We start from the raw sequence: 26,136 nt of genomic DNA, 5'->3' as shown, positions 1-26,136 counted from the left end.
TCGGGCTCCCAGCCAGCTGAGCCTGAGGGAAAGCCCACAGCTTATGACCAGAAGCCCACACAGAGTAGGAGATGAGGGATACACGCCCATGGCAGGCCAAAATGTGCCGGAGCTGGGGGACCCCATGAAGCATGGCCTCCCATAGATGTCAAGCAGCTGCTCAGCTCCCCGCATGCACTCCCAGTACCCTGTCTGCCCCCAGCAACCCCCTGCAGCCCCCCCACACACACCCAGCTCCCCGGACACATCCCACCTTCCGACGTGCACCCAGCTCTCGGCACACACAGGCTGTGCAAGTTGTAGCCTGCGGAGAACAAACCCACCTGTGGGTCACTGCCACGGCTGTCAAGGGCCTGGGCCAGCTGCCTGCCATCCACATCCTGTTGCAATTCCTCACTGCAGGAGGTCTCTTTGCCCCTAGGCACCCAGCCCTGGGAACCACCCTCCCCACGCGCCTGCCGCTCGTCCAGCTCCTTCTGGCACTTCAGGAATCGCTGGTTGAGTGCCTGCAGCTGGCGGCTGAGGCAGACACACTGCTCTCGGAGTCGCTGTAGCTCAGGGGGCTCCCCACTGGCCGCCAGGAGCTGCTGCTCCAGGGCATGGCGGAAGCGGGCCACGGCTGCCAGAATGGCCTCCAGCTCAGCGGAGTGGGTGGACTTCTCCCGGCGCAGAGCTTCAATTTCTAAATCTCTCTCTGCGATCTTTGCTTCCCTGGCATGCAGGGCAGCTTCAAACTCACGGATCTGGGAGGCTAGGCCCTCAGGCTGCAGCTCGGCCAACTGCCGTGTGGCCGCCTCCTCCGCGGCCTGTAGGCGCTGCTGGAGGGCCTCGAGGGCCTGGCTGTGCTGGCGCTCCTGCTCGGCCAGCCGCTGGCTCAGGGCCTCCTTGGCCTCCAGGGCAGCATGCAGCTCACCCGCCAGCATTGCAGGGGCCTCAGCTCCTTCAGCCGGGAGGCCCAGCAGCTCACTCTGCAGGCTCATGGCCCCACCTTCCCCGGCCTTGGGAGCCTCAGGCCCCCCGAGTGGGAGCTCCCTCTGCAGCTTCTCGATGACCTCGTGGAGCTGCTCAATCTCCTCAGCATTATCCTTCTGCAGCCGTGCTTGGTTCTCACGCAGAGTCTCAATAATGGATTTTAGCTCTTCAACTTCAGAACTTCTATTACACACAACCTGAAGGACAAGCACATTTCAGAGGGAAATTATATGCATCAACTTCAGAAGTACCCCTTCCCACTTACCATTCTGCCTGAACTCATTCTCACAGAATGGAGAGACTTCACAACTTAAATTAGCTGTGGAAGTAACTAATAATGTCACTGAAGACATTAACACCTGAAAAAGAGACTTCAAGTGTGTCAAAATGGTCAGAAATTTGTATCTGCAGCTGCTGGAACACTTCATCAAGGCCACATTCCATCACTGAGGCAGGCCCCGAGCCTGGCTGTGGTGATCCAAGGGAAGTCCTAACGTGGCCAAAGCTCAGCTGATGATATTACACACAAATGTTTTCACCACCTTCTAATTCATCATGTTAATGTTCGTCCCTCAGTCATATCCAACTCTTTGCAACTCCATGGACTGTAGCCTGCCAGGGTCCTCTGTCCGTGGAATTCTCCAGGCAAGAATACTGGAGTGTTCACCATCTTCTAAATGTCCATCTTCTTAACATTTACGCAACTATGGTTTGGTTTTCCCAAAGGGCATTTAGATTTTAGGTGTCATTCTAACACTAGAACAAGAATAAAAGCAAGAAGACTCGACAAGGGAGGTCTGCAGTAAGGAAGAATGTGAACGAGCCAGAGCTCACAGCACGTTTTCCACAGAGTGCACAGCAGGGATCTGGGGATTCAACTCACCAGGCATCAAGCGATGCTTCTACTTGTGCTGTTTAATCTAATTCTCAACAATGTTAAGACAGGAAACGTCATTGTCCCTATTTTAAAGGTGTGACAGCTGAAATGTAGATATGAAATATTTTGCCAAGATCACAAAGACAATAAATGGAAAATCAGGATTGAAATCTATGTCAATATGGCCCACACATTCCGTTCTCTTAGGATTACATCAATAGGGACTTTTCCTGGTGGTTCAGTGGTTAAGACTCCATGCTCCCAATGCAGCGGCCTGCGTTTGATCCTTGGTCAGGGAACTAGAGCCTGCAGGCCACAACTGAGAGACCATATGCTGCAACTGAGATCCGGTGAAACCAAATAAATTTTTTTTAGAAAGATTACATCAACAGTAGCAACCAGAATACAAAAGAGTTCTAACCAATCTGTGTTCTAGTTCATAATACTCAACCAATTTGTTATAGGAACATACTTTCTAAACATTGAGAGTTTCACACAATTCTTGGTTTCACTAGTATTAATTAACAATTACTTTAAATACAAATCCAAGCCTGGCCCATAGTAAAAACAAAAGTAAGAAAACTGACTTTTTGGTTTTGGTTTGGATAACATAAGCTATGCACCAGGTTCACATGTATCATACCTGAATGCTAGTGTGTAGTTGAAAAAAAGAAAATTTCTCAGTGTGAGGCAAGACCCTCTCCCTAGCCCCACGAGGTGCACTGCAGACACTCTCGTCTCTCCTGCAGATAGCCGGAGGCACAGGGGAGTAACTCTGTCTGTACACACTTGCACATTCAGCATGCTGAGACGAAGAGGTGGGCATGACAAAAGAGCCAAGTCACAACACAAGCAACACACTCAAAATATCAAACCCAGCGCGTGAAAGTGGCTTTAAAAGTAAAACACGAAAGTCTAAAATAAGTCCCCTGAAATACAGTACAGTTACAATATTGCTTCTATTTATGTTTTGGTGTTTAGGTCACAAGGCATGTGGGATCTTAGCTCTTCAACCAAGGAGTGAACCCACACCCTATGCATTGGAAGGCAAAGTCTTAAGTACTGACGGCCAGGGAAGTCCTGCCAACATTTTATAAGCCCAACAAAACCAATACCTGATTAAATATGATACACACACACACCCTTCATAAACACAGATGTAAAATCCACTAACAAAAGATCAGCAAATCAAACCCAACAATATATTAAAATGGTAGCTCATCACCACCACACAGGGTTTAACCTAGGAATGTAGGTTGGTTTAACCTTCAAAAATCACTCAGTATAATTAACCATATTATGAGAATAAAAGAAATATAATTATCTCAAAAGATTTAGAGGAAGCAATGTAGAAACAAAAGGGAACTTCCTCAATTGGATGAAAGATATCTATGAAAAACTTACAGCTAACATTATACATACTGATGAAACAATAAACACTTTCCTCCAAGATCAGAAACAAGGCAAGAATGACTGCTCTCGCCTGTTTTATTTAACACTACACTGGAAGTGGTAGACATTGTAATAAGGAAGGAAAAGAAATAAAAGACGAAGACTGGAAAGAAATAAAGCTGTCTATATTTGCTGATGGTGTGCTCATCTACATAGAAAACCTTAGAAATCTATAAAAACACTACTAGTATACGTGAGTTTAGCAAAGTAACAAGATACAAGGTTAATATACAACAATTATATACATATATACATCTATGATGTGCTTGGCTCATGGCAAACAACTGGATAATAAAATTAAGCCCATTTCCCATATGGCAACAAAGCTAAACAAGAATACATTTAATAAAAAATGTTCAAGTCTTCTTTCTTGAAAACTATACAGAGTAAGGGGAAAAGTAAATGATAAAATTAAAGATGTGATACTAACCCAAGTATTAAAATAAATCATGAAGGAAGGGATAATGTATGTTGAGAGTAAGATGTTAGGATATCAAACAGCTGCTGGAAAAGAAAGCACAGGAAATAAAGAGCAATAACCACATCAAAAGAGGTCTTAATAGTGGTGGGAACGTAAGTGTAGTTTACAAAAAAAAACCTAAAGATACGATGATTTTAAATGATGAAAGTCTTCACTGACACAAAGTAAGGACAGAAAATGTAACAAAATGTGTTCTTTCAAAGAATCAGAAGTCTAATCTACAAGTGGAATTTGGGGTTATTATATCAAAGTAAGATACTGTTGACACAAAAAATGAGAAATATAATCACAGAAAACAAATGATGTACAGATTTATATATAAGATCAAACCAGTCAATCCTAAAGGAAATCAACCCTTAATATTCATTGGAAGGACTGATGTTTAAGTTGAAGCTCCCGATACTTTGACCATCTGATGTGAAGAGTTGATTCACCAGAAAAGACTCTGATGCTGGGAAAGACTGAGGGCAGAAGGAGAAGGGGGTGATAGAGGATGAGATGGTTGGATGGCATCACCGACTCAATGGACATGAGTTTGAACAAATTCTGGGAGATAGTGAAGGACAGGAAAGCTTGGCGTGCTGCAGTCCATGGGGTCGCAAAGAATCAGACACAACTTAGTGACTGAACAACAAGAAAGAAACAAACAAAAATCCCAAAAGAAAATATCTGTGATTGTCTATTCTTAATGGGACTAAAATATTTTCCTTATCACGTAAACTTTTTAGTATTTATGATATTATCAGTATGTAAAATTATACTCACATGACCAATTCTAGCACTAAGGACAAGTAACTGATAGAATCGCCTTTAAAAATTAGTCGCTGGCTTTAAAGGTATTCCTTGAAGTAACATAAAAGGATATTAAAAACTTTTGCCGAATAGATAAGGTACTAACACAGATCCCAACAGCCTGTCACTGCAATGTTGTGGCCATTAAGAGCTACAAACAGAACTCCTTTATACTCTACAGCCCTTACAGCCTCCTCCAACATTACATCTTCACACCTTCCTCCAACATGAATCATTAAAAAAAAAAACACTACATCCTTTGTGTAAGGACACAGAGGCCTCTGTTGATCCCTAGACACCTCACAAACTACTGAGGACGTGATGTCAAAGTGCAGCATCAGGCAAGGCCCACCTCACTGAGAGCACCACTTCCTGTCCTGGCCAGCTGTGCTTCCGCCGACTCACGCACATGCATCATCTCGCTTTCTTTATTTTGCAGAAGGGTCTGTGGAAATAATAACAATTACAGTGGTAATAATGCCAAGAAAGTGTTACCATGGGAAAGGGTCCCCAGATCTCAAAGACACGAAATACCCTAATTAAATAAACCTGCAGTTTTAAATAGTATTAATAATACTCAGGACTTCCCCAGTGGCTCAGGAGGTAAAGAATCCACGGGCAATGCAGGAGACATGGGTTCGATCCCTGGTCAGGAAGATCCCTTGGAGGAGGAAATGGCAACCCACTCTAGTGTTCTAGCCTGAAAAATCCCACGGACACAGGAGCCTGGCAAGTTATAGTCCACGGGGTTGCAAAGAATTGAATACAACTGAGCTACTAAATGTGCATGCTAGTCACAGTAACACTCAATTCGAAAATGTTCTCCTATTTAAGTGCTTTCTGTCTAAAGTAACTTATTAGTTTAGCTTTCAAAAACCAAAATGTTACTGCATTTTTCCACGTAACTCGTTTCAAAGCAATCACCAAAGAATGGCCACGTGTGCTCTCATGTGCCATCATCTATTCATCAAGGAAGAATTCCCGCCCAAAGGACAGCCAGTGTCAAGGACTGACCTAAAACTCCGCTGTCACTAAAGATTACAGTTGCAACCTTCAAGAGGAACAGGCATAAACGACATGACCCATCAACTTCCTTTCACGAAGTGAGTTCACCCTTATCCAGACTGCAACCACAGGCAATGCAGGAGTCTAAATTCCACCCACGTCAAGGCCGTCTATGAAGGTGATGTTCTCTTTACAACTGTGGTTGTCATCCACACTACAGAGAGGTGGTTTTGGCTGTTTGCTTCAAGAGCACAATTACATTCAGATAAAAGAGAAGACATAACAGATTTTTTGCAATGCTGGAAGGAAGCAACTTTGTCCTGAAAACACCTCTGCTCGAATGCAGCCCGAAGTAGGGACAGGGTCCTAAGTCATGACATTTCCTCCTCAGTTTCCGCAACCAGGGAGGTGCCTCTCCTGCAATTTTACTCCAATAAGAATCCTTCACAAGACTGGACTTTGAAGGTGCAAACAAAAAGCAGAGTCTGGTGGGGGAGGGGAAGCAGATGACCTTCACTGGTCAAGGTGACTCCGATTCCCACTAAGATGTCCCAAAAGCTTCTCCCCACCTCCACACACACGTTAGAGCTGCCGGGGCCACCCTGTGGCAGAGCCCTGACAGCACGAAGTCCCTCTGGCTTCAGTAAGGAGGTGCCGTGTGTTTGGGGGGGGCCCGGGGGCCTGACTCCCCACAACTGCCGGTCCCTCCGGGGCCACAGCAATTCCACGACCGAATGGATGGAGGCAGGGGGTCTTCCTCACTTACTTTCAGATGGGCGTTCTCCTCCTGAAGCTCTTTGATGCTGGCAGCGGTGCTGTTGTCCTGCAGGCCTAATTTCCAGTTCAGATGCAGTATTTCTTCATTTTTATTTACTAAGTCATCTTTAAGATTTTCTAATTGTTCTTTTATGTCCGAAACCTTGCATTAAAGGAGGTAAGCATTAAAAGTTATCTAATATTCTAATTGACCTTAATAATTATTAAAATCACTTAAAACGTTTAAAGCACATGCCAGAAAAAATTATTATCCCACAATCCACACAAGTGTTAAACTACAAAGCGAATATAGTTGTGACAAGCCCACAAACCGTGCCACGTGGACATCCTGCACACAGCAGGGAGGCCCCGGCAGACACACACGGCGAGGGAGTGCCCTGTGTAGTCCCCGCGCACCTCAGCCTCACGTTGCCTGAGAGCCCCCTGCATCGCCTCCAGCTGGGCTTCGGCACGGTCGGGACGACCGCCCTCGGGGGGCACCGGGCACTTGCCCTCGTCCAGTCTGGACTGCAGCGCGGACACCTGAAGCAGGTTACTCATCTGCTGCTCCTGTAATGCCTCTTTGTCCTATTTAAGTAAAAAAGGTTCATTTTAGGCAAGTGCCTCAGGAAACTGGGGGTCTCAAAACTGTTGTTTGCTGTTGCAGTGCAGATCACGCTCAGCCCTCCTGAGGCACACCTACGCACACCTGCACGTGCAGTCACAACACACAGACCCAGCCACGCTCCAGAGCCACACCTGCCTGGTGGAGGGCACAGCCCAAAGGGAGCCACCACACCCCCAAGATTCCCCTGGAAGGAGGTCATCCCAGTAACTATTCAGCACGGCACAAAAAGAATGTCTAAGCTGTTAGCATTTTTTTCCAAAAAATCAGAAACAACTTGCCAAAGAACAGGGCAATGGCTGACAACACCTCTGTACAATGAAGGTGAACAGCCCGTTAATAAGTTTCCAAGGAACATTTAACATGCGTAAAATATTAAGTGGGGAAGAAACATGCATTCAAAGTTCATGTGGTTCAACTCCATAGAAGAAATAAAGGCGTTTTCTACACCCATGGTCCCTACTAAGCTCAGCAGCTGTCTGCTGGAGTCAGGGGTAGAACTGCCCCCAGCAGACAGAGCGAGCAGGCTGGTGACTGGGGCTGAGGGGCCTGAGCCAGAGGTCCCTTCACACTGCATGTCCTCAAGAGGGGTCTGCGCTTCCTCTAATGGTTCCCAGTGGTGTTTTCAAAAATGAACTCTCTTCCTGGAGGCAGTGTTTTCTCAGAGCCAAAACAATGATTCCAAAATAAAACTTCTCACCGAGTCTCAGAGACTTTCTGTGAAACTTCCAATGACACAAAATACAAGAAAGCTTGATTCCAAGAACCAAATGCACAGAGGAAGTCAACGCTGACCAGGAGGCCCTCCTGCCCGCTCCACCCACCCCCAAAAAGAGACCTGCTCACACTCATCTTACACCCTCAGACACAAGCCCTGGTACATCATAGACACAAAATTTCAAATTACAACGTGAAGAACTGTCACTGGAGGTATTTTCACTGGGGACTGACAAATTCGTAACTGAAAAACTAAAATAATTATAACTAGGCTCTATGTGTGTAATACAACAAGCTTTCTAAACCTGAAATCTTGAACCTGCTTGTAATTAATTACTAAGAATAAACTCAGAGTACCTGAGAGACAAAGGAGTGCTAATAAAAATCGGTACAAACTGCGACCACTCTAAACGCGACACCGTGACTGATAGTAAGCAGTGGGCCCTCCTGAGCCACGAGAGCCGTGGCTGCGCCCTGACGTTTGTCAGCAGCCCCTCCGGCCACACCCGGTCTGTGTCACTGAGGTGACTCTGGGGAAGCCTCTGGGTCACCGACGGTTGGGGACTGGTTGCCAGGGCAGTCGACCACATGACTGAAGGTCAGAGCTGCCGGTGTCATCCTGACCTCCGGGAGGGGAGATGGGCTGAAGGTTGACCCCGTCTCACAGGCTGTGCCATGAGGCCTCCACCAAGCAGCGCTCTCCCGAACACCTGGCCTCCGCAGAGCCTCCACCCGGCGGCTCCCGACCTGGATCCTTTTACAGTAACCTGGAGGTCAGCAAGTGAAGTGCTGGAGTTCCGTGAGCTGCTCTAGCAGATCTGAACCCCAAGAGGGGGTCCCGGGCCCCTCAGATTCATACAGGCTGACCCTGAGGTGGACGTCTGGGGGCGGGGGCGCGGCCGTGGGGCTGAGCCCCAAGCTGTGAGGTATGGCGCCACCTCCAGGTGGACAGTGTCAGAGCCGAGCTGCAGGGCAGGACACCCAGCTGGGGTCACTGGGGACGAGGGGCCCCACACGCTTGGAAACTGTGTCCACAGCACAGGGAACATACAGCAGAGGGTCGAGGCCAGGGGCAGAGGAAGCCCAGCCCAGCAGCTAGGGCCCGCAGGCACCTCCGCCAGCGGCAGCCCTCGCCGTGCTCACCTGCTGCAGGGCCCGCACGGCTCTCCGCTGTGTCTCCAGCTCTTCTTGGAGCTGCAGCAGTTTTCTCGTGGTGCTGGCATTCGTCTCCTCCAGACGCCTGATCTCCTCTCCCTGAATTAGTACTTGTCTGTCTACCAATTCTTTCTTTAGAATCAATTCATTAAGTCCATCTGATTTTTCTCTCAATTTTTCTTCTAACAATTCAACCTAAAACCACAAAAAATACTTCAGAAACAATAGTTTTTAAAAAATGCCCCACCTTCCAAGTTAAAAAGTACAACACAACTGTGAGAAAACTGACCTGGCTGCACAGTGAAGCGAAAGAACATGACAGAATTCTCCATAAAAAGACAAGAATAACAGCACAGAATTTGTTAGTAAAATAAAATGAATTTTGATAGTAAGGAATGGAAAGCCACTGAGCAGCAGGAAAAGAACCAAGCACAGATACATCAAGTATCTGTGTCAAGTGCGGGCGGAGCGCAAAGGCTACACCTATGCTCCAACTTCCCAGGTGGCTCAGCGGTAAAGAATTTGCCTGCTAATGCGGGAGACGTAGGTTCGATCCCTGGGTCAGGAAGACCCCCTGGAGAAGGGAATGGCAACCCACTCCAGTATTCTTGCCTGGAGAATACCACAGACAGAGAAGCCTGGTGGGCTACAGTCCCTGGTGTTGCAAAGAACTGGACACGACTTTATAGCTAAACAACAATGCTCTGACTGCACGACAGCATGGAGATGACAAAATACGGACAGAGTGTGGATTAGTGGGTGCAAGGGGTGGGCACTGTCTCCTGTCTGCAAGTCTGCACCTCAGTGGGACTTCTGCAGGATATCATCACAGGGGAACTGGGTCTTATTTCTTACAACAGCAAGTGAATCCATAATTATCTCAAAATAAGTTTAATTTTTAGAAAGAACAAACCACCACAGTGACCTTGGACAGGAAAAAGCAGACAAATCTGGACCAAACAAAATGAAGTAAGAAAAGCAAGCCAGAGACAGCCCTGTGCACCAACCCCTCCCTGTCTGGTCATGCAGCAGTCAGGTGAGGAGCAGCAGCACCAAGGGTGCGGACAGATGGACAGACACAGACAAGCTCGGAGCACCTGTACCTCCTTATCCAGCTGTGCCCGCTGTCGTTTTCATGTACATGGAAGGCAAAAATGTCATTAATGATAAAGCTTACAAGCATCGTAGAGAACAGCTCCCCCAGGCTGGGCCGGCAGGGGCGAGGGTAGGCTCACTTACGTGGCTGTCACGGAGGCCGGGGGACCGCGGCCGGGCCGCCTGGCGAAGCTGCTCCTCCAGCCTCTGGATCTCCTGCTGGAAGTCCTCCCGCTCCCGCTCCCGCTCCACTGCCTGCTCCTGTCACGAGGGGCGGCCTATTCACATGTATCCCAGCGTCTCCACTGCCCATAGTGACACCACCACCCTCTGAAGCAGGAGGGGAGGACAGGGGACTGGGCGAAGGGCCCCTCTTCTCAGGCACCTCGTACAACGGAGCCACGAGAAGGGGTGCAGCTTCCAGGGGGGGACCCAGGGTGGCTTCTGAGATGTGGGCAGAGAGAAAGAGCAGACACATGGGGCCACTGGACACCACCCCGGACCAGGGCAACACCCAAGACACACATCAGCTGAGCTCAAGTCCACCCCGACGTTGGCACAGATGTGGCTTAACAACCTAGAAGGAAGCTCACGCCGTGAAGATGACCTCTGGCGATGCAAACGTTATCGCTCAAGACTTACGTCCATGAACTGGCGCTGGCGGCGCAGGTGCTGGTCCAGGGAGTCAATCTGCTGCCTCAGGGCGGCAAGCTCCTCGGCCTGCCGGGCACATGCCTGCTGATGAGACAGCTGCTCCTCCAGCTCGGCCTCCAGAAACCGCATCTGGGAGAGCAGGGACGCACGGTCCTTATCCGCCTGCCTCCTGGCCTCCGACTGCTCCTGGGTGAGTGACTCCACTTCCCTCCGCAGAGCTGAAGATGCAGAACAGAGGGCAGGGAGCCGCTCAGGGTGCGCGTCCAGCAGACACAGGATGCTAGCACGGCAGAGACCAGCACGCACCTGCCCTGGCAGCCTGAGACCCACCCCACCTGGCCAGAGCAGGGGGCTCCTCCCACCCCCTCCCTGCCGGGCCAGAGCAGGGGGCAGAGGGCTCCCCCAGTCCCCTCCCCACCACGGGCCGTGACCTGGCGGAGGATGACAGCTGCTTCAGCCGCCTTGACCTGTCAGACCCTGAGCCCACAACCTGCCGAACAAGCCACAGTTCAGCCAGAACCCACTGGAAATAAAATGAGAACTTCCATGCGCATGAGAAGAGGGGCTGGGGATTATATATTTCAAACAAAAAATTGGCTAAAATAAAAAATTTTAAAGCCTGAGGAGAAAATACATCTTGGGTGTCCCCAAATGATGTTATCAGGTAATTTTCTAGGAATTATGCCTTCACATATACTCTCCAACATGGAAATATAAAATGTGACTTAAGACCTCCACCCGAGAGAATATCAGCCCAGCTGGAAGGTTCCCACTGACCCGCTGAACTTACAGGCAGCCCACGTACCAGGGTGACGTGTCCTGAGGAAAAGGCTGAGCCATCAGCAAGGTTACAGCTGACCTAACGTTGACGGGTGGCAAGGCCACGGGCCAAGGGAACGGGCAGGTTAATGAGCAGCTTTTCAAATGGGGTCTCCCTCAGATGGACCCCAAGGTGCTGGTACCAACCAGAAACTGTTAAATCCCTAAATCTGCATCTACAGTTCACCAGCATTCAGAAGTTAGCTATTTTGGTTTATATAAATGTCAGTCTTTTGTGACAAACTGTCATCCCCACTGACACAGCATTCTCAGTAAGTTTTTATGCTAACGATGTAGCAATGATGGCAAACGGGATGAACATGCAGTTAGAATAATGCCATTCACAGCTGGGGAGATGCGGCGACGGTCAGCGTTGCCTGGCCAGCCACCCAGAGAGGACCTGCCTGTGCCAGGGCCACTCGACCTTGATGGGGCCACTCGACCTTCATGCAAGTAGGGCAGAGGGCAGGTGTCCATAGAGCCGTTACAGCCAAGCCAACGGCCGACTCCAGGGCCACAGGCCGCGCAGGGCCCCCAGCCCAGGACACGGATGGAGACAGGGCTCCTACAGCTCAGGGACTGCACTGGGGGCCCTGAGACGCCTGACCACGTCTCTGTAAGAACACTGAAGATCTAAGCTCCCTTTTATGTAGCAGTCTGCCACAAAAGCTCTTAAGTATTTTTACTCTTTAGTAAAAACTTGGCAAAACCTGATGCAAACATAGAGCCGATCACACAGAAATCACTCATTTGCTTCTACGAACCTGAATCCTCATGTGCTACAGAAACAGGAATGCCTATAAACAAAAACATACAGCACCTTCAGAGCTGCAAAGAGGAAGGCTGGTGACTTAGGATATGAAACTCAGAAGTAAGGGAAGGGGACTGTGGCAGGAGATGCCACAGCCTCGGACAAACCTCTGAAACATGTGCTTCAAGACACCACTGCTCTGGTCAGAATGTCATTTCGGGCCCCAGAATTCACGGGCTGGCGTTTAGGGTGATGAGGTCCCGAGGGTGAAGCGTCATGACGGGTGAGAGCCTTTATTATGAAAGGGCCCCACAGAGCTCCTGCCCCACTTGCACGTGGACCCAGAGAGAAAGCGTGTCACCAGAAGGTGACCGTCCCAGTGCTCCAGGACCGTGGGGCGGGGGGGAGGTAACGTCTGCAGCGCCCGGCCTCTGGATGGACTAAGGCCACTGCCAGCCCCCATGTGGCAGCAGGTCCCAGCTCCCAGGGGCTTCGGTGCTGACTTTTAAAGACAACAAAGACAAATACACAGGATAGATGGCATCTCCCTGAAGGCGACCACAAAACACTGCAAACTGTATGTCTTCCTACCTAAGGTTAACGTTAGTCACTTTTCTGGTAATTTTATTTGTTAACATTTATTTACTTGACTGCATCAGGTCTTAGTTGTGGCATGTGGGACCTAGTTCCCTGACCAGAGATCGAACCTGGGCCCCCTGCATTGGGAGTGCAGGGTCTTAGCCACTGAACAACCAGGTAACTTTAAATGAAATTTTTAGGTAGCCGTTTATCTTGTGAAATGTGAAATAAACAGGACTCTCCAAGTCGGGGGCTCCAACATGGAGCTGGGGTCTCCAGGAGTGGGCTTCACACACGTCCCCACCAAGGAGGCAGTGGACTTCAGACTGGGGCAAATGCAGAGATCCCAGGACTCAGCAAGGACTCGCGCCTTTCCCCCATGACAGCCTCAGTGCTCAGGGTCAGGGATCAGCCCAGACTGGCTCCTGCCCCCAGCCCCACTGAACAGGCTCTGCAGGCAAACCGCCTTCCTCACCCTTAAAGCCCCACCTGTCACTATTCCCTCTCGAGACCCGAATCTGTGTGCTCCAAACTTCAATCCTCTGATCCCAAATAAGCACTTTCAGCTCCGAGGACGTGGATGCACGATTGCACACAGGCGGGCGACCTCCTGGCCAGGTGACCTGGCCCCAGAGTCGGTTGGCAGCCCTTCCTCCGAGAGCAGCCCCCCACCCTCACGCAGCATGAAAAGCCCCCTGCTCCGGGCTGTGCCCGCCTCCTCACCAGCCTCCCTCTCTCGGGCATCCGCAGCCAGGGCCTCCGTCTGGCTGCACAGCGCAGCGTTCTCCTCCCGCAGCTCTGCCTGCCGCCGCGCCGCCCGCTGCAGCTGCTGCCTCAGGCCCTCCAGCTCGCCCACCAGGCCCCGCTCGCTTGCCTCCTTCTGGCCCAGCGCCTCCTGCAGGCCGGCTTTCTCCTCCTTGAAGCCCTCGATGATGCCTGCAAACCACGCGGGGGTGGGGGTGGGGACGGGGGCAGGCAGGCTGAGTGCCCCGTTCGCACAGGGACCTACAGGGCCACCTGCCCTGAGGTGCTCCCCTCCCCACACCCCTAGGAAGGGCACTGGAGCCTCTCAGCCCAGCCTCTTTCCTCCTGGGGCTCTGCTGCTAACACCCTCAGGACCGCGCTCACCCTCTGCTTTGTGCAGCTCCAGTGCCAGCTGGGCCTTGGCCTTGCTCTCTGCCTCCAGCTGCTCCAGCAGCTCCTGGTGCTTCCTCACCACCTGTGCTGTCTCCTCATTCTTACAGCTGAATTCCTTCTCAAAACGAGAATGGATCTGACGCGCTTCCTCCAGCTGTGAAACACATTGGAAAGTAGAAGCTCTCCTCGTGTAGGATTTTGGTGAAATGGTAAACATCACATGAGGAACAACGATTCTGATGCCCGATATTATGTCAGTTACTAACGAAGCAACAAGTTTTCAATAGACGAAAGTTCCACACATGCAAACACAGACAACGCTGCACGAACACACCGTTTGTGACCGTCAGCCCCAAGGGTGCTGCATGGAACATGGACAGGGAGCCTGGCACACAAGCAGGGACGGGCCACCTGGTAACCACAGGTGGAGGACAGGAAGGCTCCCGGGCCGTCACCACAGTAAGCAGGGGACCTGACACATCTGCATGGCCTGTGACATCCCCTCCTCCCAGCATGGCCACCATGGAGGCCCTCGCCCACAACACCCTGCCTGCTGGGACCCCAGCCTCCCTTTCCTCCCAAGCTACCCTGGTAGGCATATCCAGGCTGAGGATCTAAATCAAAACGCCTACCCGCAGCTGTCCTTGCAGACAGCTCAGCACCTGGCCTGGGCTGCCCAGTCTCCTCCTGTATATCACCAACTCCGACCCTTCCAGACCCAGCCTCTAAGGAAACCTGTCAGCTTTTCCTTGAAAACAGCCCCCAAAGCTGCCAGTTCTCATGCCCTGCTGAGGGCCCCTGTCCAAGTGCTCAGCCACCGCTGCCCCTTCCTGCAGCCAATGGCCCTTGGGCAGCCCCACTGACCCCAACCTCATCAGGGGTCCATCCTCCCCTCCAGTCACTGCCCCCTGCCAGCTCCCACCTCCCCACGGCCCACCCACCTCCCCAAGCCCACGCTGCTTCTCCTGATATGCCTATGTGCCCTCTGCAGAGCAGACAGTGAGAGGGCAAGATTTCTGAGGTGCGAGCAAGGCCCCCACAGACTGCCCGCATGCTTGGATGTAGGGCCATGGGCCAGGTCAGAACTGCACACCGGTTGCCCTCCCGGGAGATGCTCGCACATGGGGATAGTCAAAAGCACCTGGCTACTTATCACCAGACGCTGCCCCACTCTGTCTGGTTTCTTAGAGAAGACGGGACAAAGCCAGAGGAGACACATCCGAGGTTGACACTGCTGTTCTGCCTGCATCCACATGTCCATGTTCCTGAGATGTCAACAGTGACATTTCACTTGAAAATGCTTGTTTTTTAACAGGGCAACTTTGGGAAAAGGGTCTCTATTGTTTTCCATGTTTTGTTAATTGTCTGAAACATTCTAAAAGGTTAACAAAAACATCCCAATGTTCAGTAATAATCTTGAAACAAAATTTTATCCCATTTGGAATTAAACTAGCATGTGAGGTACAGCAAGAGGCTGAACACACAGGGTCTAAACTAAGTGCACCAAGGTTGTCTTTTCATTCATAGCAAGCCTACTTCCTCAAGGATTTCGGCTCAGAGAAGACTTCTGTTTGAGGAAAGCACGTGGTTGAATGTGGCTGCCAGTAACAGGGTTAGGACGACACCCACCTGCACATCTGCTGGAGAACAGAATGCTGACAGCACAGCGCCTGCAGGCCCCTGGGGTCGGTGCAGGCCCCTGGGGTCGGACAGCTCTGCCATCCCTCACTCCGCCTAGCACCCTTCTCTGCAGGGGGAGCTGAAGCCCGTGTCTTCTTACCTGCCTGGCCGAGTCCAGGACCATCTCCAGGAGGCCATCCACCGCCAGGCCCAGGCTCTGGAAGACCCTCCTGACAGGCTGCTCACAGTCCAGCGTGCGCTCTGGGCTCAGGAAGAAGCTCTCACACACGTGACTGCTGATCTCAGCCACCGATGATGTCTCTGCACACTCCGCCACCGTGCCGTCTGGCTCCAGGGAGGCCACATCGAGCCCCGCCCACATGTCGTCCAGCGCAGGGTCTGCAAGCGAATACATACAAGGGCTGTGCTGCAAGACACCCACAGGGAGCTGGGCTGGGGCCTCGGTGCAGGGCTGTCAAGGCTCACCTGTAGGGGGGCTCTGGCCCCCCGGCTGTGTGGTGGGCGGGCTCCTGTCCTCCAGGCAAAGCCCCACACGCTCACCAATGCGGCTCTTCAAGGCAATTGCAGTCTGGAGCGTCTCCCCAAACAGACCCAGCAGCCGCCTCAGGGTATCCTGGAGAGCTCTCCTGGGGAGGTGGGGGGCACAGGGTAGCGTCAGCCGAGACCAGTCCAGCCTGACCCACACGCAAGCAGCGTGATTGTGATCAAGGCACTCTTCTGGAGGCCACGTCCAGCTTGCCAGCTCTGGGTAGGTGCCCCAAGTAGCACAGGGGCTTCTCCCAGAACCTCCCTCTCAGCCGCTCCCCATTCTGCCCCCAATGTGACTGTGTAAGCCCAGCCCATCACTGTGGCGCAGTCCTGCTGGCTCTCAGGAGACACCTGTTCAGAAGTTAGAAGTCAGCCCTAACCCATGACCCATAAGCGTGGGAAGGCAGGCTCCCCAGCTTTCACTGGGGCCACAAGAACCATGGAGTTCAGGGTGTCTGGTTCTCTTAGGGTGGAATCCGGTCTCTGAGCTACAGCCCCCGGACTGTCAGGGGCATGGGGACCCTGCCTAGGGTGTGGCCTCAGGGGCCCCGAGACATCAGGGATTGTTCCCCCACCTGTTCACGACTCACAGCTTCACAGGAAGCTGACTACCCAGACCTGTAACATCCCACCTGCAGCCCCCTCACCCAACCACAAGTCAGCTGCAAACAGCGGGCAAGGTCCTCACGGAGACGATGAAACGATAGATGAACGAGAGATCAAGCCCATGTGAGGCGCACCGGCACAGCAGCCCCGCCGCCCCACCTGCTCTCCTCTGACCCTCAGGGCTGTGTGCACGGCAGCACCGCAGCCCTGAGGAGGAGGGTCTGGGGGCGGCAGGGACCCCAGAGCAGCAGGACCATAAGATACCAGCAGGGTCAGGCTGAGGGACACACAAAGAGGCACAGAGAGGCCAGCCTGAAAGCTGCATCTCCTGGGCAATGCTGAGGCAGTGGCCTGACAGACAGAGACAAACGTAACTGAGCGGCCCCTGGCCCACTCCAGACACACACGAGAAGCAGAGCCAAGACTGCCTGGCGTCGGGTGGGATGGGGCCATCAGTGCCTACAGTGCAGCATCACATCCTGTAAACTGGCAACACGTGAAGGGCTGGCAAAGCGAGGTGAGGGTATGCGGGTGACAACTCAGCGCCTATCTTGCGGTTTAAGACCTCCCTGGACGGGAGAACCATGAGGCACAGGATCCCATCTGCAGATGCCAACCAACATGCACTCCAGCCATGAGGCAGGGGCGGCCACTGACCTCTCGCCATGGGACAGGTCGACGTCGGACTTGAGCATCGCTATGAGAGCGGTGCCCTCCTGGTTCTCCCGTTCCCGCCTCTCCTGAAGTTTCTCCAGTTCGGAATGGCGCTCCTCTACCTCTCGATTTAAGGATAAAATCTGGTCTTTCAGCTGTTGAAGAAAAATTGTCAAAAGCCTCAGTTAGAACAATTTAGTTAAAAATAAGTTTCTGTAAGGAACTTTCTTCATCTAAGAGCAGCTCTGTGGGTTGAGGGGATGCCAGCATGGGGCCCATCAGGTACACAAAACGCAGGTCTGAGGACAAAGAGGGTGTGATTTTGAAACCAATTAACTGAAGAAGACAAAACAAATAGTAAACAGTTTCAATACTGCACATGGAGGGAACTTAGGAATAAGTGCAGCTCTTATAACCATGTCCCTGGTCAGGATGGACTAGGACACGTGGGTCACAGGAAAAATAAAGAAAAGGGAATACATGGACAAAGAATGGCAAGTTTTAAGATGGCAAACAATGACCAAATGGACAAAACAGACACTGAAGGGAGCTGCGCTGCTGCACGTGGCACGTGCGCCTGCACAGCCTGAGGCCAGCGCGGCCCGGTGCCAGCATGCCGGAGGCGGGCAGCCTGGGGCGATGCGGCTGTGGCTGCAGCCAGGTGCAGGCACTGAGCCCACGGACAGCAGACCTTCTCTCTGCTGGTCCCCTTCCTCCTCAGCATTTCCATCAGCTCCTCCTCCACTTACGATGGGGTTACACCCGTCGTGGCTCAGTGGTGAAGAACCTGCCTTAAAATGCACAAGACACAGGTTTGACTCCTGCGTCAGGAAGATCCCCTGGGGGAGGAAATGGCAACCCACTCCAGCATTCTTGCCTGGGAAATTCCACGGACAGAGAAGCTTGGTGGGCTACAGTCCATGGGGCTGTAGAGTCAGACACAGCTTAGCGACTAAACCACAACAACAAACCCACGGTAAACTGTGAACATCACAAGTCAAAATGCATTTACCACACTTGCCAATGGAAAATCTCGCTGCCATGTCAGTGAACAAAGCATGTTGCAGCCACCCAGCCACAGCTGCCCTAACGGTGAGCCCTGAAGGGACTCAGGATGGGAAAGCACCGGCAGTGGCCCCGGGAGATGAGGTGCAGATCACAGGACTAGCTTCGGTGAGCCCGCACTCTGCATCTTCCCACACATAGACAAGCACAAAGTTCCTTAACTTGAGATGTCCGGTTTTCCTTAATTAACAGCAATCTTTTGAAAGGGAAAAGCAGAGCGGTTTCTTGGTCCAGAATGGCTGTCAGCGCGTCGGTCATTCACCTTTGTGACCATGTGGCTGATGGGGGGCTATGGCTGCCCTGTCTAGCATCACAGGAGAGTGCTGGACTGCACAGAACTAGCCCCGGAAAAGATGAAAACCCAAATTCAAAATTCTAAGTACGGTTTCCATTGAACACGTATCGCTTTCACGCCATCGTGAGGTAAAAAATTCCTAAGTCAAACGATTGCAAGTCAGAGATTGTGTGTATTCAATAAGCATTAACCTTAACAAAAGATACGCAAGACTTCTAGGAGAAAACTATAAAATTCAGTGGCAGAAATTAACAAAATCAAATAGAAAGAGATATTCCAGAATCTCAGAATGCCTGTGTTGCACGGATGCCCTTGTCCCTAAAGGCACGTAGAGGTCGGTGCGTTTCAGCCAGCCGCAGCAGGAGACTGACTGAACAGAAGGGCTGGCACAGATGGGCTCCCCCATGTGCGGCCCCTAGACCTTCACGGCATCTGCACTGGGCACCCAGCCTGACCAGAGGAGACTAGGAGGGAAGCCAGGGGCTGCCCACATGCACGGGCTTGCTGGCCCCCATCCACTGGACCACAGGCAGGGCGAGGACACGGCACACAGGTTTCAGGTCAGTCTCCACAGGAAAAACTCAACTCCCTTCCTCATCTCCTCCCAGGTGGAATAAAAAGACGAATTATAAAATAGCCTCAAGATTTCTTCAGCAAGGCACAAAAAGCATAACCCTGAAGGGAAGAAAAGTAGTAAATTCAGCAATCAAGAACATTCATTCATCCAAAGATGACAAAAGGGGGGGGGGGAACTCACAAATCAGAATACAGAAGTACAAAAAAACTTCCCTAAATCATTTAAGAAAAGGACAAACAATTGTTTCAAATAGAAAAAATGGCCAAAAATACAAAAAGGTGTTTCATAGAAAGGGAAACAAGTAGACCACAAGCCTGGTAACAGACACTCAACCTTATCAGTAAACTAAGACCATGAGACACCATTCTGCTGCCACAGAACTGGCAAATGTTACACAGTAAGAGGGCTCCCGGTGAAGATGTGCGGTGACAGGAGCGCGGGCGCGGGCCTGGCGGGCCGCCCCTCCTGGGGCGGCTCGGTCTTCGCCCCCCACCACGCCCCGCCCATCAAGCTCCTACCCCGCTTTGTAAAGGCAGATCACTATATGTATTTCACAATTTCTCTCTTAATTCAGAATTTAATATTTCTTTTTAGACTGTACTAGTACTTTTGTTAGGATTGTTACTGTTTTTGGTCCTTGAGTTATAAAATTGCAGAGGTTGTGAATGATGTAATCTCTAACCCTATTTTGCCCATGAGCCATGTTTAGTATTTTTTACAGAATGAGAAGTTTTTTTTAAGAATGCATATAATGTATCAGCAGAAATGCCTGGTACACTGAGGAACCAGCTCAAGAAATGCTTTGAAAGGCTCTTTCTTCCTGAGACTTCCCCCTTCGTCTAAGTCCTGGGGCCCTCCATGCTTGGCGGCAACCCCCCACACCTCCTCCTCCTCAGGGCTGGGCTCCCAGCACTGGGGTGGGGGGTGGAGTGTCTGCAGCTGAAACATGCCCTTGACCTGCGACTGATACCCTGAATCTCGCTGTGGGTAATTTTTGTATCATTGGTGCTAAATTAAGTCAGACACACTGTGTGCAGGGTTCACAGTCGAAGGCCCGGCTCCACCACTCGGCAGTCCAGGGACTTTTACCAAATTAACAGGGCCTCTCCTGGACCTCAGGGTCCTGAGAGGGAGATAACTGCACAGAAATGAGAAAATTCAGCTTTTAATGTGCTTAGTGCAGTGTGTGGTACACTGCCTCCAAGGTGTGAAAAAGTTCAAATCCAGTGACTTGGATGATGATAAAGTCAAAGAAATCAGTACTATTATGACTCTGAAAGATCGCACAGTGGGACAATCGCTGTACACATCCACATTTTCAATAATAATAATGGGAAAAAAATCCAGTTCAAAATTCTCAAGGCCCTCAGTCATAAAATAAAATTAACTAATGCCATTTGCAACAACATGAATGTACCTAGAGATTATCATTCTAAGTAAAATAAGTCAGACAGAGAAAGACAAATACCATATGCTATTACTTACATGTGGAATCTAAAAAAATGATACAAACAAATGTATTTATAAGATAGATGCTTCCCTGGTGACTCAGTCAGTAAAGAGTCTATCTGCAATGTGGGAAACCCAGGTTCAATCCCTGGGTCGAGAAGATTCCCTGGAGAAGGAAATGGCTGCCACCGCCGCCGCCAAGTCGCTTCAGTCGTGTCCGACTCTGTGCGACCCCACGGACTGCAGCCTACCAGGCTTCTCTGTCCATGGGATTCTCCAGGCAAGAACATTGGAGTGGGTTGCCATTTCCTTCTCCAATGCATGAAAGTGGAAAGTGAAAGTGAAGTCACTCAGTCATGTACGACTCTTAGGGACCCCATGGACTGCAGCCTACCAGGCTTCTCTGTCCCTGGGATTCTCCAGGCAAGAACATTGGAGTGGGTTGCCATTTCCTTCTCCAATGCATGAAAGTGGAAAGTGAAAGTGAAGTCACTCAGTCATGTCCAACTCTTAGGGACCCCATGGACTGCAGCCTACCAGGCTCCTCCGTCCATGGGATTCGCCAGGCAAGAATACTGGAGTGGGGTGCCATGGCACCCCACTCCAGTATTCTTGCCTGGCGAATCCCATGGACAGAGAAGCCAGTCAGGCTACAGTCTGGGGGGTCACAGAGAGTCAGACATAACTGGGTGATGAAGACTTTCATTACAAGACAGAAACAGACTCACAGATTTGGAGATACATTAGGAGTTGGGATTAACATATACACACCACTGTGTACACAGGTAACCAACAAGGACCTACTGTGTAGCACAGGGAACTCTACTCGATATCTTGTAATAATCTAAAAGGTGAAGAATCTGAAAAAGTATATACATTTGTGTGTGTGTGCGTGTGTATAACTGAATCACTTTGCTATACATTTGAAACTAACACAACATTGTAAATTAATTATTTTATAATTAACAATCTGCATTGCAGGCAGATTCTTTATCATCTAAGACACCAGGGAAGCCCCAAATTAACTATACTTCAAAAGAAAAAAAAGAATCAAGGACCTACCTGAACTGATAAAAATGGCTATGAAAAGATGTCCAACATCATTAGTCATTAGGGAAATGCAAATAAAAACAAGATATCACCTCACATCTGTTATGATGGCTATTATTTAAAAAAATGAAAACAAGCATTGACAAGAATGTAGAAAAACTGAAACTCTCGTGCACTGCTGGCAGAAATGCACAATGCCACAGCCGCTGTGGAAAACGGTTCAGCAGTTCCTCAAAAGTTAAACACAGAATTATGTGACTCATCAACTGTTCCTAGATATACACAAAAAAATATCAAAAGCAGGGACTGAAACAAAAGCTCGTGCCCCAGTGTTCACAGCACCATTATGCCCAACAGCCAAAAGGAAGAGATGACCACTAACAGACACCCATCAACAGATGAACAGATAGACAAAATATGGTGTCTGCATACAAGGGAACAATATTATTTAGCCATAAAAAGCCACCAACGTTGATACACACACTATGTGGATAGACCTTGAAGGCATGATGCTAAGTGACATAAGTCAGACACAAAACAACATACGTTGTATGATTCCTCTGAAATGAGATCCCTAGAGTAATCACAGAGGCAGAAGGTACAACAGTGGGTACCAGGGCTGGAGGGAGGGGGATGGGACTTACTTTTAACAAACACAGAATCTCTACTTGGGATGATGAACAGGTTTTGGAAATGGACAGTGGCCACAGTTGCACAATATTCTGAATGTGGTTAAGGCCACTAAACTGTACACTTAAAATGATTGAAATGGTAAATATTATGTTAAGCATATTTTTACCATACACAAAAAAGTATTAACAAAGAAAAGATACATTCCACATACCTGAAGAATTTGATTATTCTTCTCCTGTAGCTGCAGAGACAAAGATTCTTTCTCTTTTTCGTAAAGAGAATGTGCCTTCTCATGGTCAAGTTTATGTATCTCCTCTTTTTCATGCAAAGCAGCTTTCCTTTCACTTCCAAATTCACCCTGTACAAAAGTATACTATTAACAAAAAATGCCATTAAGTTATAAAATTATCCTAGCTCTATTTCTCTCCTGCTCACTAGAATTTAATTCAAACAAATACTCATTGATTCCGTACTCTGCATCAAGAGAAATGATCCAAAAGACCTAGGCCACTACCCTCAGTGAACATGCATTCAAATGTGCTTATCACAGAGAATATAAAATAAAAAACAAACCAGCCTGCTACCTTTAACAGTCACATTAAGAAATTTCCGTCATCAGGGTATCATGACCATTAAGATCTAATATATTTAGAAACCTAACTTCCTCTCATTTTAAAAGATAAACTCTGTTTCTTCTTAAATAATACATATTTTTTAATAATGCTCATCTGATTAGTAAGAATATATTAATGAAATAAGCTTTCTTTTTTTTTAAACTACAGAGGTAGTACTTTCAGAATGGCTGAATAGGGACCTCCAAAACATCACTCCTCTACAACTGAGAACACTGGCAAAAACTGTCAAAAATCAGCTTCTTCAGAGCTCAGGAAATTAAAGTGTCATTAAAAACAAAGGCTGAGTCACCACAGAACAAGAAACTCTGGGACTTTTCTGGTGGTGCAGTGGTTGAGAATCTGCCTGCCAACACAAGGGACAAGGATTCAGTTCCTGGTCTGGGAAGATTCTACATGCTGAGGGGCAACTAAGCCTGTGTGCCACAACTCCTGAGCCCCCAGGCTGTAATTACTAAAGCCCGCATGCTGCAACCACTGAACCCGCATCCTGCAACTACTCAAGTCCGCACGCCACAACTCCTGCGCCCACGCACCTCAGAGCCTGTGCTCTGCAACGGAGAAGCCGTGACAGTGAGAAGCCGGCGCGCCACAACTAGAGGACACGTGCACACAGCAAGGAAGGCCAAGAGCAGCCCCCAAATCGTAAAAGAACAGGACACTTCGGGTGGTTGAACCTGTCCTAACCGCATCACTCCAATCTTTGGGATCTCCTTGAAAATGCAGCCCAGGGCATCTCTGGTGGTCCAGGGGTTAAGACTCAGTACTCTCACAACTTTGGGCTTGAATGTGACCCAAGGTTCAATCTCTGATCAGGAAACTAAGATCCTGCCACCCTCCCCCCCAATTTTTTTTTTTTTTAGAAGAAAATTCAGCCCAGCAGTCATGAGGGAAGGAGGAGGGACAGAATGGGTTTGCAGCTCCACCAAAGCAGCAACACCAACTGTCACTAACTGACCTGTCTGGCCAGCTCATTGAAAAGCTCCATTCTCAAAGCTGGTTTTTATCTGATCTGAAGCAGAGTTCTCCTCAACAATCCTATTCCCAAGCCATTTGTCAAAAACAATTAGCAACCACTGTTCAACATCTCAGCAGCCTGAGGCAGTAACAACAACCGGAGCTAATAAGAGGGTGATCAAAAAACTTGAAGTGAAAGCTCAGGCAGAGATGTAAACTGCCTTCCAGAGCACTAAAGGGCCACCGGGACCAGAGCCCCACAGTAGAGAGATAAAATTATAAAATGAAACCAACAGACATTTTGAAGCTTAGAAGTACAATGACTGAAAGTTTCACTGGAGGCATTCAACAGCAGATTCAAGTGGGTAGAGGAATCAGCCAACATGAAGATTGGTCAAATTATTACTCAGATTATTCAGTCTGGGGAACAAAAATAAGGAGAAAAAAAAAAAAGAAGTAGGCTCAAAGGCATCTGGCACACCCACAGAGACCAACAAAGACATAATGAGAATCCTGGAGGAGAGGACAAAAGGAACGGAGCAGAACAAACACTGAAGATAACGTGGCCAAAACCTTTGCAAATGTGATGAAAAAATATTAATTTATACACAGAAGAAGCTCAATGAACTCCAAGCAGGATAAGCTCAGAGAGCCATACCTGGACACATCATAATCAAACTGTTGAAAGATAAAGAAAGTACTGAAAGCATCAAGAGGAGCAGCCCAACAAAAGGACTCCTCAACAGGACTACAGCCAGCTCACTCCTCATCAGGAAGTGAGAGTGGTAGTCGCTCGGTCGTGTCCGACTCTCTGAGACCCCACAGACTGCAGCCTGACAGGTTTCTCTGTCCATGGACTTCTCCAGGCCAGGATTCTGGAGTGGGTAGCCGTTCCCTTCTCCAGGGGATCTTCCTGACCTAGGGATCAAATCCAGGTCTCCCGTATTGCAGGCAGATTCTTCTTTACCATCTGAGCCACCAAGGAAGCCCTTCTCATCAGAAACCAGAAGCCGAATGGCAGCAGGATGCCTTGTTCACAGTGCTGAAAGCCAAATAATGTCAACCAAGAATTCCATATCCAGGAAATGATCTTTCTAAATGAAGGAGAAATGACGACATTCATAGATAAATAAAAACAGAATTAATCACTAACAGACCTTCCTGTGAAAAAACACTAAAGAGAGTCCTTCAGGCTAAAATGAAAGGAAACTAGACATTAACTTGAATACACAAGAATAAATAAAGAACACTGGGAAACGTTACTATACATGTAAACATAAAAAACAAAATAAATGCAGTTTTTGTTTAAGTCTTTTTCTCTCCTGTGATTTAGAGGACAACTGCATAAAGCAGTGAGCACGAAGTGTGAGCAGACATTCTTTGTATGACATCATCAGCACAAAGGAGGAAGGAGCGGGGACGGGAGCTGTGCAAAAGGGTAGCTGTACAAACCATTAAAATCAAGCTGGTATTAATCTGAACTACACTGCTATATGGAGAGAGAAGAAAGCCTTCGTAAGTGATCAATGCAAAGAAATAGAGCAAAACAACAGAGATCTCTTCAAGAAAATCAGAGATACCAAGGGAATATTTCATGCAAAGATGGACACAATAAAGGACAGAAACAGTATGGACCTAACAGAAGCTGAAGATAAAAGAAGAGGTGGCAAGAATACACAGAAAAACTATACAAAAAAGATCTTAATGACGTGGATAACCACAATGGTGTGATCACTCACCTAGAGCCAGACATCCTGGAGTGCAAAGTCAAGTGGGCCTTGGGAAACATCACTATGAACAAAGCTAGTGTGGGTGATGAAATGCCAGCTGAGCTATTTTAAATCCTAATAGATGATGCTGTGAAAGTGCTACACTCAATATGCCAGCAAATTTGGAAAACTCAGCAGTGGCCACAAGACTGGAAAAGGTCAGTTTTCACTCCAATTCCAAAGAAAGGCAATGCCAAAGAATGTTCAGACTACTGCACAACTGAACCCACCTCACACGCTAGCAAAGTAATACGCAAAATTCTCCAAGCAAGGCTTCAATAGTACATGAACCAAGAACTTCCAGATGTTCAAGCTGATTTAGAAAAGGCAGGCAAACCAGAGATCAAATTGCCAACATCTGCTGGATCATCGAAAGAACAAGAGAATTCCAGAAAAACATCTACTTCTGCTTT

At 49.1% G+C, this 26,136-nt stretch overlaps 1 protein-coding gene across 12 annotated transcripts in view; it reads right to left on the bottom strand.

Annotated features, from left to right (window-relative positions):
- Positions 1 to 26,136, bottom strand: part of PCNT (pericentrin) — a 104,758-nt gene that overhangs the window by 42,309 nt on the left and 36,313 nt on the right. For 8 of the 12 annotated variants that reach the window (XM_061423983.1, XM_061424002.1, XM_061424048.1 and 5 more), the window contains 15 exons: positions 22,577 to 22,723; positions 17,300 to 17,451; positions 15,974 to 16,134; positions 15,648 to 15,886; positions 13,859 to 14,021; positions 13,454 to 13,666; positions 12,165 to 12,197; positions 10,570 to 10,799; positions 10,072 to 10,188; positions 9,936 to 9,956; positions 8,821 to 9,027; positions 6,753 to 6,923; positions 6,346 to 6,498; positions 4,927 to 5,019; positions 324 to 1,169 (listed from right to left, as the gene is read on the bottom strand). In XM_061423983.1, the coding sequence (XP_061279967.1) occupies positions 324 to 1,169; positions 4,927 to 5,019; positions 6,346 to 6,498; positions 6,753 to 6,923; positions 8,821 to 9,027; positions 9,936 to 9,956; positions 10,072 to 10,188; positions 10,570 to 10,799; positions 12,165 to 12,197; positions 13,454 to 13,666; positions 13,859 to 14,021; positions 15,648 to 15,886; positions 15,974 to 16,134; positions 17,300 to 17,451; positions 22,577 to 22,723 (2,946 nt within the window). The remainder of the gene's footprint in view (positions 1 to 323; positions 1,170 to 4,926; positions 5,020 to 6,345; positions 6,499 to 6,752; positions 6,924 to 8,820; positions 9,028 to 9,935; positions 9,957 to 10,071; positions 10,189 to 10,569; positions 10,800 to 12,164; positions 12,198 to 13,453; positions 13,667 to 13,858; positions 14,022 to 15,647; positions 15,887 to 15,973; positions 16,135 to 17,299; positions 17,452 to 22,576; positions 22,724 to 26,136) is intronic. The other 4 variants (XM_061424060.1, XM_061424076.1, XM_061424031.1 and 1 more) reach the window with 3 other exon arrangements.

The sequence above is a fragment of the Bos javanicus genome, chromosome 1, assembly GCF_032452875.1.
Source record: "Bos javanicus breed banteng chromosome 1, ARS-OSU_banteng_1.0, whole genome shotgun sequence".
Classification (NCBI taxonomy): domain Eukaryota; kingdom Metazoa; phylum Chordata; class Mammalia; order Artiodactyla; family Bovidae; genus Bos; species Bos javanicus.
This window is presented reverse-complemented; position numbering and strand designations above follow the sequence as displayed.